The following is a 15,559-nucleotide window of genomic DNA, read 5'->3' on the forward strand; positions in this document are numbered from 1 at the left end:
CCCCTGTATTTGTAACGCAACCCATTGGACTTCTTGGCCACAAGGGCACGCTACTGGCTCAGGCCATCCTGTAGTCCACCAGGACAATTCCCTGCAGAGCTCCTCTCCAGCAGTTCAGCCCCTAATCCATACTATGAATGCAGTTATTCCTCCCCAGCTACAAGACTCGACTCTTCTGATGTTTAAATGGACCCAGTTTTGAGATTCCCTCAAAAAGAGATATTACTTAGACTGAGTTGAACCTAGTAGAAGACCATCAAGCTGAATGGGGGCTGGACCATGTCATGATGCTGAGAGAACTAGGTTCATCCAGCCTATAGAAGAGGACACTAATGGAGAAGATATTAATGCTGTCATCTACTAATGTAAATGCTGCTTTTGAAATATTAGAGGAAGACTTGTCCTAGAGGTATACACTAAGATGACAAAAGGTAATGGTTGTAAGTTATGGCATGGGATATTCCAGCTGATACCAGGAAAAAAGTTTCAGCAGTGTTTGTTTTCAGGCATGGGCTGCAGAGACTGGAGTTTGAATATCCATCCCTGAAGAAATGTCAAGATTTGACTGCATAAGGGACTGAAGAATTTGATTTATCTTTGTAGTTAGCCTGTATTGAGCAGTAGTTTGGATTAAATAGCCTTGAGTGCCATTATGGCATTATCCTCTGTGACTGAAGTTGCATTCAGCTTTATCAGGTATTGTCCTCCACTGCACCATATTTGTTGCTATTGGTTATGTACTGCTTCACTTTGCTAGCTGTATTTACCTTTATACCTGTTCCCTAGAACTTACCAGTTTGTACAATTACATTTCTTTCGTATTCTTTTCTACCAAATTTAGAAGACAATGGGTGTTGTACATGCCACTTTTATTATTCCTTCATCTGAAGTGTCCTGATATGCAATCAATTTGGATGTGTACTGTGTTCATAACCACCAACAAAGTACATTTCTATACATGTTTACCATAAATGTTTGCAGTTTGCACAGTTTCTGTACACCCACCAAACTCTACAGACTCCTACAGTCTAATAGTTTCTATAAGCTACTGACAGAAAGAACAGGATGGAAAAAACACTGTTAAGGAGACCCAGAAAGAATACACTACTGCTCCAGGCACTATTCTGAAAAATAAAGCACCAGAAATATAGAAATGTACTCCGAATTATACGGCATTCTTTGGTGAGATGAATGCCCAGAAGACTCAGGGGGCATCTATTGTGTCCACTGCTTGAGTTTAAAACAGATTAGAACAGATATGTGGAAGTCTACAGGGATTTGTATTATCTGTATATGAGCTACTTTCAAGGCATATGGGTTTGTCTCCACTTCGCCTAACTGTCGGTGCACTGCAGTGCAGAGACAATGCAGGGACAGGATGAGGAATTTGATGGTGCAAAATGTTCTGACTCTTACAACATGGGTTTGTTGTTTTCTATCCTGACTTTTTCAGTGGCATTAGGTTTTTAAGGATAGGAGACAAGCCTATGTTTCTTGCAGTGTGAAGCATCTGGGATGCTTGAGAAATCTGGGTTACCAGCTGCTACAAAGAAAATAAAATTCTTACTAGCAATAACTTATTTCTCATCTTCTTAGATTCAAGTAAAGGAGATTCCAATTCTTCTTATTCAGATATTTTTCCACAACTCTTTCTTAAAGCTATAACACTGGTCTTGTTACGCTGACATTACTCCATGCATAATCTCCACATACTTTACACTGCTTGTATATTCTTCTCATCATGTACAAGACAAAATTAAGGAAGAAGTTTCCTTAAGAGACTTTTAAAATATAAAATAGATAGTCTCCATGGAAATGTAGCCCAATACAGGCTTTTCCTCAAAACCTCCTACTCTAGTGACACTTCTAATATGAGCCAATTATGCATATTCAATGTTCTTTTGCATAGTAGTAGGCAAATAGGAATTATTGTGCAACTGTTGGAGACCTTTGATCATTATGGACAATCTTAAAACTTCTTAAATTCTATGAAACATAAGTATGCTAAAATTATTTGGAAGAGAAGACTGGAAAGTAAAGCTCCTCTTCCTCTCCATTTTTAGAGAAGCAGCTATTAAAATGCAAATTACATGTGAAGGCATTTTAATGGAAAGAAGGACAAACAAAGAACTCTATTGTTTAAAATGTTAATAGTTTTGACATGCTGTAGCAACTCCAGGATAACCTTTGCTTTGGGAAAATGATTTAGTTGGGCACATTCCCAATTTCAGAGTAAAACTAAATCCTTGTGCCATATTAGTTTCATCTCAGGCTTCAGTATTTTTCATTTGCATCCATAAAATGCAAAGATATCTATGCACTTTACAGACAGGATCCCTCTTGCAATTCAAGAGTGATGTACATACTCTTTGGAAGGATACTGCATAACTATAAATTATAAAGAGATTAGGCTGCGGACTGAATTGTGGTCTGGAATCTAACCATATTTTATTGATAGGAACTTAGTAAAACTATTTTTTATAAGATCTCCATGCCACAATCTTTACATAAATGAGTTGAAAACAGCAGCCTAAGTCGAAACATTCAACATGAAACAGGATGCCCCATGGAACTGCTAAGAACCACTAGGGATCACTGTGTAAAATACACAATGCTTTCGATACAGCATATTTTGGAAGACACAAGTTTCTCTGAAGATATAGTCTAGATTAACCACAAGCTTTCCGACCACAAGTTATCTGATTATCGATATTCATTCATGCTCTTAAACATTTGTTTATGAAGCAACTCCCTTCACTGAATTGTGGAGGAAGGGCTTACTCAGCACAGGCAGTAAAGGGATAATCTGGCCATATGAGATTATATTATAAATATTAATATTGCTTTTAGAAATGTTAGTCATCTGTATAGAAATAATACTCAGAGTTAATTGCTTCTTCAAACAAGTGCTTTGGGGTGCTGAGTTATTCAAACTCTTTCCCAAGAAAACAACAGTGTTGGAATTTGAGGGTAATGGAGGTTCTTTTTTCCACTACATTTTTTTCTGAGGAGGAGTTAGTCATATAATCATAGAGCTTTAATTAGCTAAAAATAGCCTTTACTCTTCTCAAATTGTGTTTTTTTTTTTCTTTTTTTTTTTTTTTCCTGTGGGGTGTTATTTCTTTAAAAGATTAAGTTAATGGTAAAACTCACTTTGTCATTACAGGGTCTGTGTGTCAGCTACACATTTATTCTTATTACTCTTTCACCTTACGATACTGTGAAAAGTAGTTAGATACTGACTACCTGCTAGGCTGGACAGCAAAGTAACTAATATTTATTCCAGGCATGTAACAGTACCAAAGAACTCCTAGCTTCTCAGCTTTGGAGCATTTATTTCTGAAGAAGTAATGTATGAAACTAATGAGCTTTGTATTAGTTTCTTATTTTTTTGATGATATAAAACTGGGAAAATTTACTGGAGATTTTTTTTTTACATTTAAATATGAATTTCATGCAATGAATCTAGTGTACTTTTTTTCAAAGGAAGCATCATTCTGACCAGCCTGAAAGGCTAGTTAATTCCTTTGCAATACTAACACAAGATACTGGCTTTTAAAAAATATCCATAACAATATTTTCACAGCAAAGGAAAGCACACTTTACAGTGAAGGCTTGTATGCTGTTCTCCTATGGGCAAAATCCCATTAAACTGTTATTCCTGAGAGGTTCCCAACAAATAAATATACACAAGTTACTGGTCAGACAAGCTTCTTTGTTTAAGTGAAAGTCAGAAGTAGCCCTGCCTCTTCCTGAAGTGGCAAAGTACTCTACTAAGGAACATACAGAGAAAAATGCACTGACTCATTCCCCTCCAGAATGCTAGGTACTGACAAATAGAGTATAACAAATTCCACACTACATTATAAATTACATCAGCAATGATGCCAAAAGCCTTGCTGTTTTGGTTGCTCTTAAAAAACCTGGATGTCTATGAAAGGTTTCAAAACTGAAGAGAAGCAACATGTTAACAGGAAGTTCTGGGAGAGGTAAGTATATCAAAAGCCCACCAAAAGATTTCAGAGAGCTGTGCACAAAATTCTCCATGATGATGATTTAAATTAATATATATCAAGCTTAAATTCTTGCCAAAAAAGCTACCAAGTCTTTTCTTCCGCAGTTCCATTTCACTCAATATCAGTTATATTTGTCCTGATGTGGTTAGGAATCAGACTGAATTAAACGAAGTAAAAAACACAGAAAGGCCTTCGTAGTTGCATGACAAGTTTTCATCAATGGTTTGGCATAGAAAAATTATTCTGAATGGGTATTTTAATGTAAATAGTCACTTGAAAAAGTTGTTCAGCACTACTTGCAACAGGTGGGTCTGTGATACTAGAAAGAGTCCTTTACCTTCACAGATAACAAAATAATGCTCCAGAACTGACACTTTGCCTGGTTGTAATACATGAAAAAAATAATTATCAGAGTTAAAGGAGCCCTACTTTAAAAACAAGAAAAGCACTGGAAAAGAAATCAAACAAGAAATGGACATTTAGAAGAATCAGAACAATTTCTGCCCTGGAGAAAATAGATACTAAAAATATTATCAATATTCATTTTTCATGCCACTAGTAATTCTTTTCCCTCACTGTAATATGCCAGAAATCCTACTGGTAGACTTTGAATTTTTATATGTTTCCTGAGTTCTCTACTAATTCCACCAAGTATTGGAGTAGTTAGATACCATAACATTTGCTTGTTATGGTAGGTCAATAATTTTTGATAGATTTATGACTCTCCACCATGACTTTCCACCTCGGGAATGCTTGTCAAAACCACAGGGGTCAAAACACTTTTCACTGTATTTTCTTCAGTAATACATTTACCCAGGACCCACGGTAATATCATCCACTCGACGATGGTTGGAGGTGGTCCCTGCATGCTCACATCTGACCTGTCAATGTGTTGAGAGGCAAGCAACAGCAGGAACAGAAAAGTCAAGTAGGATGCAGTATGGCAGATAAACTTGATAAATGGCTTTCTGATGAACAGCCCTAAGGGGCTTTTGGGAGCTATCAAGTAGCACACGGAGAAGACTGGGAAAAGGAGTCCTATGACAACACATGTCAACATCTTCACAGCCCAGTGTCGCCTCCTCCATCCAGGGAACTCGTCATACCAGCGAGATGCAAGCAGCTGCTGGCAGTTGGGCTGGGCAACAAACTGGGGAAAGAAGAAAGGGAGATGGTTAGTTCCCTGTTACCACTGTGAAATTATTTCATGCTATCTATGATACAATAAGTAACGTTTGGATAGAGATAGAAAAGGAGGAAAATTCCACAGGTTTTTCATGCTCACTCTTACTGTTAATTCTAGCAAGGCATGGCAGGGTCAGTCTACCATTCCTTCAGTGCAAAAAGTATACTACAAATCTCCCCATATTCTATTTGCACAGTAAAGCTTGACTTCCCCATGAGTGAAGCACAACAGGAGCCAAAGGACTGTAAAAAAGACACTGTAAAACCTGACTGTAAATTCACAAACATGTTCACAAAGAATACTTCTGTTATTTAAGCAGCAACACTTCACTTGCAGAGAACTCCCAGAACACCAGGTAGAAGTCACCAGGAAAACACAAAGCATAGTATTCTTTACCAAAGCATAAGATATGCAAGCTATAGAACTGAATTCTAAAGGGAAAATGAACTACTTTCAGTATGTTGCCTGCTAATTCTCTAAAAACCTAGGCTTACATGCTTTTATACTAAATAAAACTATTACAGATATATCACATAACCAAGCACTAGCACTCTCCAGTGCTTCACTAATGCCTTTCAGGCTATATTCCTATCTTGTATTATCCCTTATGGTCTGTCCATTGTCCGTGATATGATTTCAGTTTGAAAATATGATTCCTAAAATTGAGTTTCAAAAAAAAAAAAATATTATTAAATCATTAAATTATTAAATATCATTAAATATTTCATATTTTCTGCTATCTTTCCAAGGAAGCTTTAAGTATAATCAAAGCTTTTATGTCATATTTTCATCTGACCGTGGTAACAGCAAGCTAGATCTGACATAAAAGATACAAAATTGAAGCAACATATGTAATAAAGACTGCCTGAGTTGATGTACTCTTTTTAATAAAAGAAGAACAAGAATATTTTTCCTTCTCTTGTTACACAAACACATACATTTGTTTAAATTAGTAATTGAAGACTTAATAAAGGTGTGCAGGCAATTATTTACCTTAAAAAAGCTAATTTGCACTGAATAATTTAATTAAGTGCACATAATTTTTTAATATTATTCTGATAATCCTAACAAACTACAGAAAACAAGTTCTTTTGGGGATGAATAATAGGTAAGAACTCAAACACAAATAGGTTTCTGAAATCACTGGGACTCCTACCAGGATAAAATCCTATTTAGTCTGGAATGAAATGAGAGTCAGCATGCATTTTCTACATATGTCTGGATGTTGTCAGAAATATTAACCTGAGCCAAGTTCAGACCTGGTGTATGTTAATGAAATTCCAGTGATCTTAACAGAGACGTATTTTCCTCCCAGACACCAGCACCGATGCTGCCCCTAACTGTTGTGAAAGAGAAGATAATCTACTCATACCATAAGCATCTTGACAGTAGCCTTTAAGAAGACTAACAGTGTCCTCTTTTGTTAGGAAAAAAAAAGCATTCACAAGGTTTTTGGGTGTTTATTTCAAGATACAAAGGTTTAGAACAATACTGCAACAGAACAGGCAGTATCTGAGTTAGGTGTTGCCAACTTTTTAATGAGGGTCTCCCTACAAAACAAACGAACAAACAAACAAAAAAAAAAAAAACAAACAAAAAACCCCACTTACTTAGGTAGATATATACTAGATCTTTGATTGATCTGTAGAAAAAATATGACTCTTGAGCTAGTTCCTGAGTAAAATACTTTCCTCTTGTTTTTTACCCCAGAATGTGGCAGATACATGTTTGCTTCTTTTTATTATTACCTAGCATCTCACCTAAAGCATGAGTATTCCTAAATTTTGCCACTGTCTCCTTCCTCAACACCTTTAGGCCACTCTCAGTGTATTGGGGACCAAGGTAATGAAATCAGTACTTAGCTCAAGGGCTAGTGATAAAAGCAGGAGGCATACTCTGCCAAACATTGCAAAAAATAGTAATAATAATTTCTCTTTTTTTTTTTTTTTTTTTTGTGGAGGAAAAGAGGCAAAAAGTGGGTGTTTGTGGTTGTTTTTTTGTTTGTTTGTTTGTTTGTTTCTCATGTCCAAATACTGTGCTGTTCTGGGACTCAGTAGACCCAAAAAGATGCGGAAATATCTCATGCCATGAGGAGATGCTTGCTTGCTGACAATACTGTCGGGAAGATGCTCCCACTGGGTTTGCAGTAGCTGCTTAATTCTAACAGTTACCCAGATCAAAATGCAAAACATTCACCATTAGTGCAGTAAAGAGGTAGAATGAGTAATTACAGAATTTCTGAATAGACTTGAAAAATTATTGTCTCCTAATACTCAGATTCCATCATGTTGTGACTGCATTGCTGAAGTATGGCATGTAAAGGAGAAGGTTTGTATTCTCAGGCACAAGAATTTTTTCAGAATTGAAGGAAATTTTCAAATTCTGGACAATGGATGATCAATTTCTTACATTCAGATTTTTCAATAAATTAGGTTTCATTCTTTTAAAATTATGACCATTACAGATGTGACACAACACTTTTAGCACTGGTTGGATCCTCTGGCTACAGTGAAAAACTAACTAACACTATACATTTTATGTGGCCAGAGTTAAGAGTTATCACCTCTAACTCTAGAAGGAGAACATTGGCAATGTTCTCTAAATTATTTACTAGATTTTATTAAAAAACCCCGAAAAAAAAACAATGAAAAACAATACATAGGATGGGATTAATTGGGTGGTAGGGATCAAGCATGTAAAATACTATGTCAACACTTAATAAGCCGCACACGTAGTGAAGCAGTTTTAGTAGTGCAGGCAAAGGATTATAATAGAACCCACAACACAATGTCTACAGATGATATATTGCATTTCTGGGAGGTCCAGATATAGAGTTTCACGCTGTCACTTTTATCAAATAACACTGTTGGCGAGGTTAGTGAACAATGTCCTGAAGCAACAGAATAATGTACCTTCATTGCAGCTCTGCTGTCCATATAAACACTCTATTAAGAATTCAAGTGTCTTCTTCAGACATCTGGAAAATTAACCTAAATTCCTGACATGACTTTTAGAGTTATTTTTTTCCAGTTCATTTATCAAGGAATTGCATAACATTATTAAAAATGTCCAAATCACTTTCTACAAATTTGTCTGCTTGCTTCATTTTTTTGTGCTGAAGGCAGTGTCACCATATGTCATGAAAGATGTTCAGTACTAACAACTACTTTTACTACATTAGCTAAATAATGAGAGAGTTCAAATGTAGAACAGTTGTTGATGCCAGGAAAATGCACAGTGATGAACATACAGTTTTTCCTCATCTGCCCACAGAGAGGGAGCTTGAAACAGCACAATACATCTCCCTTCTTGTCCCTGTGGACCTCTTTTCTTCACAAGATATGGGAGAAAAATGGTATGTTCTCACTTGTCCTCATCTGTTAGAGGAACTGGGGGCTGGAAGTCTTCCTGGGCTGGGAAATTTTTGTAGCCCCACAGTGTAAATGCTGCCTGTATAGGTTGTCTCAAAGGCATTACTCTTAAGTTATGTACAGTTATATAGGCTGGTGAAGTCTATCTGTAACTATATGTCTTAATTTTTTTTAGTATTATTTATTTGCTAAAAAATATATCCTTACCTTTGGGAAGAAAAGAAAAAAAAAACTGTCTCCTGTTTAAATCAGACTTATACTCCATTTACTCTACACCCCACTATTATAAAGGACTGGGAGATGTGGATAAAAAAAAAACCAACATGCTCCAATCAATGAAACATTTCCTCTGCAAATGGATTGGATCATATCTAGGAGATTCCATGGCAAAACTAGGAACAAAAATAAGTCTTATGGTGAACTAGGGACCTAAAAAAATGTACATATCTATTTTGGACAAACATTTAGAACTAGATAATTTAGGAATATTCTGTGACAATACTTTGCTTGTTCAATACTGCTTATGCCAAAATATTTTCACTGTAAAATTTCTTTTTCTTCTTTAATTGAAGATATTACATTCTGAAATAATCAAAACATCTTTTGTACTGTCAGTATTATGTTGTATATTATTTGACTTTGACATTGTCTCCATGTAATTAGCAATCAGTGTGTTTATATTTTCACATTACAATGCCTTCCATTAGCTTCCAGCAGTTTATAATTATGTGAGAGATTTTGCTGTACTGATTATTCCTAGTCACACATCTTCAGCTCCTTCATAGACTCTGTTGGAAAATGTGTTGGTGTTCATACTTTCAGTTGTAATGCAAGGAACTAGTTCTTCCCTGAGAGTGGTGAAAATCACAAATTATTCATAGTCCCAGCAAAAAAAAACCCCAAAAAAACTACTATATAAATAATAGCGGAGACAGATTCTGATTATATCAAAGATAATATGTTGCATATAATTGCATTTTACAAGCTTATTAAATCTGATCTGTAATATTCCTGTAATACATGTTCTTTTGTCAATGGAAGTGATGAAGAAATAACATAAGTGACACTGTTAAGTATATAAATACTTTCCAGAAGTAATGTTTTTCTCAAAAAACATATTTTTATAGTGTATGTATTAGTCATTGTAAGTCAAGTCTGTTCCTTTCTATAGCACAACAGTACCTTTAAATATTTATTTCACTATAATAGAAAATACACAAATGTACAGAAAAAACAAAATCCAAACAACTGTAGGATAGTGTCCTTTTCTAGACTTATAAAGCAATCTAAAAAAATCAAATTATTACTATGAAATCAGAAAATGTTTTAGTAAATCTAATTAAAAAAAACGTAACACCTACAAACGAAAAGTTATCAAAGAAAAACAATCTTTTGTTTGGCTTTATGTATGAGAGACACAGAAAACTATCCCTCATAATGGAAGAATATTAAAGAAGATCTGCTTGGAGAATTAAACAGAAATGCATAATTAACACAAAGTTTCTTAGTAATACATTTTATTAAGCCAAAGGCCAGGTTTTCTATTGTGCTGTTCTATACAATCACGATACCTAAGTTTCTGGAAAATGTTAGCACTGAGGTCTTCTACTTTGTCCCACTCATAATACAATGATTACACAATGATTATAAGCACAAGTAGAACATCTTTTTCTTTCCATAGAACATCTTTTTTTTTTTTAATAAATACATATTCCCAGGTATGTTATGAAAACCCAAGCTCTTCTAGTTATTTAACTTCAAATAGATGTAAAAATTTCTTTCCACTAATACTGAAAAGTAATTTTGCTTCGAGCTAAAGACAGGTTCAAGTCTCATTCTCATTAAGTAGATTTTTCAATTTGGTAGATTTCTTTCATACCTCTAGACACACCCTTATGTACTCTCCTATTGTATCTATCCCACCCTCCAATTATATTTGTGGACTTAGGCACTTTGCGAGAACAGGTTCAGTAAGACAAATAACATTTAATTACAATTTAAATGCTTTAACTTAGTTGTCTGAATTAGCACTAATTCTTCTTTCTAAAAGCTGGGAACTGTTTTCTGGACTTCTTTGGGTACATTTCTACTGTTTGTTTTCTGCCTTAGTCCAGGAATCCTGAGTTCTGAGCCAATTACTGTGAATACTTTCAAGTCTACCCTGTTTAAGTTTAGTGCTGACTGGAGAAGGTTGTCATTATAGTCATACTTCTTCCAGGAAACAAACCACTGGGTCAGCTTTGCCTCAGTTCTGTCTACAGCTTTGTGATTAAGGGACGTAACCAGTACACTCAGGATTATAGCACCAGAGCCCACCAGCACCAGGTCAGGTCCCGACAGCAAAACAAATTCATAGCATAGATGCCTTCATAAAATCCAGAGTTCACACAGCTCTCACAGGGAACAGAATGCAATAACTGTTTTTTGTACTTATGGACGCAGACATAGAATTGTAGGGGCTCTAGAGATCACTGAGTCCAACTCCTTGCTAAAGCAGGTTCTCCACAGCAAGTTGCACAGGAGGGTGTCCAGAAGGGTCTTGAATATCTCCAGAGAAGGAGACTTCACAACCTCTCTGAACAGTCTGTTCCAGAACTCCATCACTTTGACAGTAAAGAAATTCCTCCTTGTGTTAGGGTGGAACTTCTCATGTTGCAGACTCTGCCCATTGACCCTTGTTCTATTGCTGCACACCACTGAAAGATGTCCACCCCCACTGACCTTAGATATTTATAAACAGTGGTAAGATTCCCTCTCAGCCATCTCTTCTTCAGGCTGAACAGCCTGAGGTGTCTCTTCCTTTCCTCATCATCTGGGAGATGATCCACACCCCCTAACCACCTTTGGAATCATTCTAGGAGATCTCTGTCTTTCTTGAACTGAGAAGCCCAAAACTGGATGCAGTACTCCAGCTGTGGCCTCTCCGGGGCAGAGTAGAAGGGAAGAATCACTTCCCTTGACCTACAGGCCACTGTCTTTGTAATGCACCCCAAGATTCTAATGGCCTTCTTGTCCACGAGGGCATGCTATGTCATGGACACTCCATTGCCCACCAGGACTTTTAGGTCCTTCCCTCCAAAGTTCCACTCCAGCAGGTCAGCCCCTAATCCATGCTAGTGCATGCTGTTATTCCTCCCCACATGCAGAAATCTACAATTGCTCTTGTTGAACCTCATCAGGTTTCTCTTAGCCCAACTTATCCTATAGTTTGATTTAGAGTATGTGAGGAAGAAGGGAGAATAAAGGGAAAACATGAAAGTAAAGACTGAAATACCTCATTAAAATAATTAACAAATGTACAATGACATTGCAGTTTTTAATTTTAACATTTTAAATTTCCTTTTTGACACAGTGAAACAAGAAAAGGCTCTCCATTTGATTCATTGCTACTTTTTTTTTTAAATGAATAAACACACATAATATTATTAAATATCCAATTAGTAAAGGCTTATCTGTAATTGTGATGATTCTGATTAATTGCTTAGAAAAGTTATCAGCCGTTGAAAAGAAAGCTCAGTTGCGCATGAATAGCCCTGTTAGTCTTCCCAGTGGTAAAGAAAACTCATTTAGATATTTGGTTTTGAGACAAGCAAGTAAATAGATCAAAACTTCATGACTGAGATGTTGGCTAAATACTTCTGGATTCTATTTTGAATTTTTATAGCAAGAAACTGTTTTACAATTCCACTTTGTATCTACAGAGACAATACAATATGAATTTGCCGTCATTAGTTTGGATTCCTGTTTTCACAGAGACAACCTGCTTGACAATCTAAAAGGCAAGGCAACTCCTGTGACAGAAGAACCTCATGCAACAGTATGTGCTAGAACTGGTGGTCCAGCTTTGCATGAGTGGACATGGGAACAATAGTAAGCAAGTAGCTAAATAAGACTCAGCCTGTGAAGACTGTACAAAAGTGTCCAGGTGACAATTCCCCGTCATTTTGGAACTGGGAATTCAGAAGTACAATATGAACGATGAGGATGGTTACAATGCAGCATACATAATTCTAGTTGTACCTAAAGAAAATGTTATTCCCTATTAGAGAAATTAAGCACTGGATGTGATGGGACGATGCAGAATCTCCATCCTTGGGAGCTGACTGGGAAGTTCCTAAAGCCTTGATTTAACTTTGGTGTTAGCCTGGCTTTGAGCAGGAGGTCAAACCAGATGATCTCGAAAGGCATTTTTTAGGCAAGTATTTTTATGATCCCACGTTCACTGAAACAGAACTTCTAGTAAGAGCCATAGTAGTTGTGTTTACACATTGAATTAACTTACATAGATTTAAATTCCTTTTCTAGAAATTCTAAGTATTGCTAAGATCTTTTTCATGGATGCCTATTCCATTTGAAAAGAGGCAGAGCCTGTTTGCCTGATATCACTGAATCATATTATTTCCAAAGACATAAAAACCATTTCAAATATTCCAAACATTTGTGCTGCAATAATAGTCAAAATATTTTCTTATTTTTTCATCCCTTTAACCCTATTACTCTCAAAGTGTTTTATGCGTATCTCTGACAATAAGTTTGGTAATAGTGTTTGCAAAAAAAAATTAACTGATAAGAAAATAGAAACAACAGTGCATAATTTTTCCAGTACTCATTCTATCACTGAATCAAATGAGATTATAAACACATTTGCTTATAAACTCAGATGTCCCAGTTCCTTTCAGGAGACCAAAATCAATGTTTATTCTAAGCAACTTCATATATTAACACAGGGAGAATAATATGCACTACTCATAGTATACAGATCATGTAAACCATTTCTTTCCCTTTCCCTCTTCCTCTTCCTTTTCCACCTTCTTTTCTCAATGTTCAGGCTCTGTCTGTTTCTATGAAGAGAAACAACCTTTGGAAAGCTTAATGCATGTTTGAAGGCTTGACTGAATACATAATAAGGGAGATAACAGAAAAATAAATAAACAGAATAAGGACAAATTCATTCAAACCGAATAAAGCAATAAACTCCATATTTTCTCTAGAAATTTTTCTATTAATATGTTGTAGGGAGGTCTAGTTTTTCAGTTTTATTAATAGTAATGAACTGAATGTATACAGTCACTCAATCTGCTTTCTCTTCAAATGTTTCAGTGTTTTTCATCTTTAAGTTCTCTTGTCTAATTTGAATATGCATTTACTTGAAAAATCAGATTAATCAACTAGTCTCTGTACAAAGACTGAGTTGAAAATGAACTGAACTTGGGCAGACTGTCAGTGAGCATTACACTGAGACCATCTGCTGGATAAATACATATTTTGTAATAGATCTGCAGCAGATTATCAATTGTATGTGAAGTGTAGCCTTCAACAACTATTCTTCTAACCTTCAGATAAGATGTTTTTCATCACTTCATGACCTGTGCTATTTACCTTCTTTCCCAGTTTTGCTTTGTGTGTGTTCTTAAAGGCAAGCTGACAACCACCATGTGCATTTTCTGTGCTTTAAACACATAATATGAATCTTGGGAAGGGTTTCAGGGAGTATAATTGCTCACTCAAAAGCCATGCTTTACAAAAGCTTGTTTACACTTAAGAGCAAGTTCAAGAAAATGTCATTCTCTTGTGAACAGACCTAAGAAATAATGTTCTACCCCATAACAAGATTTTTATAACAGCTATTTATGAAATTCTGTGTACCAGGTATCTGACAGATTGGAGAAATAATGACAGTTCTTTGTAGTCCTTTTTATTTATGAAGCTTTTCTATTTGTGGATTAACATTATAGTCTGTTCTATAAACAATATAGTCATTTCAAGGAAGCACTGGAGATACTCTCACTGTTTCCATAAAAAAATATCAGAATACTGCTGGTTTCTTTCATGGTAAAGGACCAGAACAAATAAAAGAACCAACAAAAAGCCTTCTTTCCTTGAGTTTTTACATATGAATCACTTTTAGGGATATTCAGTGTACAGTTACACCAATAAGGCAAACAGTGACTGAGTTTGAGTCCTGGGTCTGTCATTTACACCACCTATTTGCTCTTGCCTGGGTCAAGTTTTGTTTTCTCTATCTGGCTTTATGCAGGGCAAATCTTCAACTGTCTGTAGCCGGTTTTCAAAAGATTACCTTAGTGTCACTTGTTTCCAGGGCTGGGTTACAGTCTGCTCTCCTACTGCTGTACAGAGAAATTCTCAAACAGTAATTACTTGTACTTATATTTTGCTGAATTGTGTGGTGTGTTTCAGTTCTAGACTATTATTTCTAATACTGCAAGCTCTTCGAAACTGGATAGTTCAGAACATGCTTTCATTTGTCCAACTTGCACGGATATTCTTATGGAGATTAAATAGAACACACTGGGTTATAGCATCAGACAGATGTGCATACATTTTTTTTTAAATGTGGGACAAAGATCCCATTTGCCAAAAGCTAGATGTGGAAGAGGCATACTGAGTGCATGCAATGATATAAGCAAACACTGTTTTAGTCCCTATAGGACAAAGGAATATTATTTTTCGAGTAATTACAATTTTTTCATTGTCAAATAAATACATTCTGAAGTCTATTGTCACTGCATGACATGTATACTCCAGCTTTTGCTTCAGCAAGTCAGAAAGGGTATGTTTCTAAAAAACAGCTACTCTTTAATCCTTACAAAGGAGTATTTTCCACTGCTTCTTCTTCATTCTCCAATTGTGTTAAGGAGATGCATACTGATTGTATACACAAAGTCATGATTCCCTAAACTATATTTATTTAAAAATCAGACCTAATTAAGAACACAGAAACTTGTGGTATAGAAAAAGAAAATTGAATACAGAGAAGAAAATGCCAAAGAAACTCACAAAAACATTGAAGATTCTACGTAAACTGTAATTTAAATTTAGATAGTACATCCTCTTCACATACCCCCTACTTATGCATCTAGTCAACTGTCCACCTATAGCTACCCACTAAACCATGCTCCTAAGTACTACATCTACCATTTTCTTAAACACCTCCAGAGACAGCAACTCCACCATTTCCCTGGGCA

General features: G+C 35.8%; 1 protein-coding gene across 1 annotated transcript in view; it reads right to left on the minus strand.

Annotated features, from left to right (window-relative positions):
* Positions 1-15,559, minus strand: part of TRPC4 (transient receptor potential cation channel subfamily C member 4) — a 145,635-nt gene that overhangs the window by 35,466 nt on the left and 94,610 nt on the right. The window contains exon 4 of the mRNA XM_065730255.1: positions 4,830-5,166. Coding sequence (XP_065586327.1) covers positions 4,830-5,166 — 337 coding nt within the window. The remainder of the gene's footprint in view (positions 1-4,829; positions 5,167-15,559) is intronic.

Source organism: Cyrtonyx montezumae, unplaced genomic scaffold, assembly GCF_038088225.1.
Source record: "Cyrtonyx montezumae isolate F1298 unplaced genomic scaffold, pur_monq_1.0 scaffold_12, whole genome shotgun sequence".
NCBI classification, from domain to species: Eukaryota; Metazoa; Chordata; class Aves; order Galliformes; family Odontophoridae; genus Cyrtonyx; species Cyrtonyx montezumae.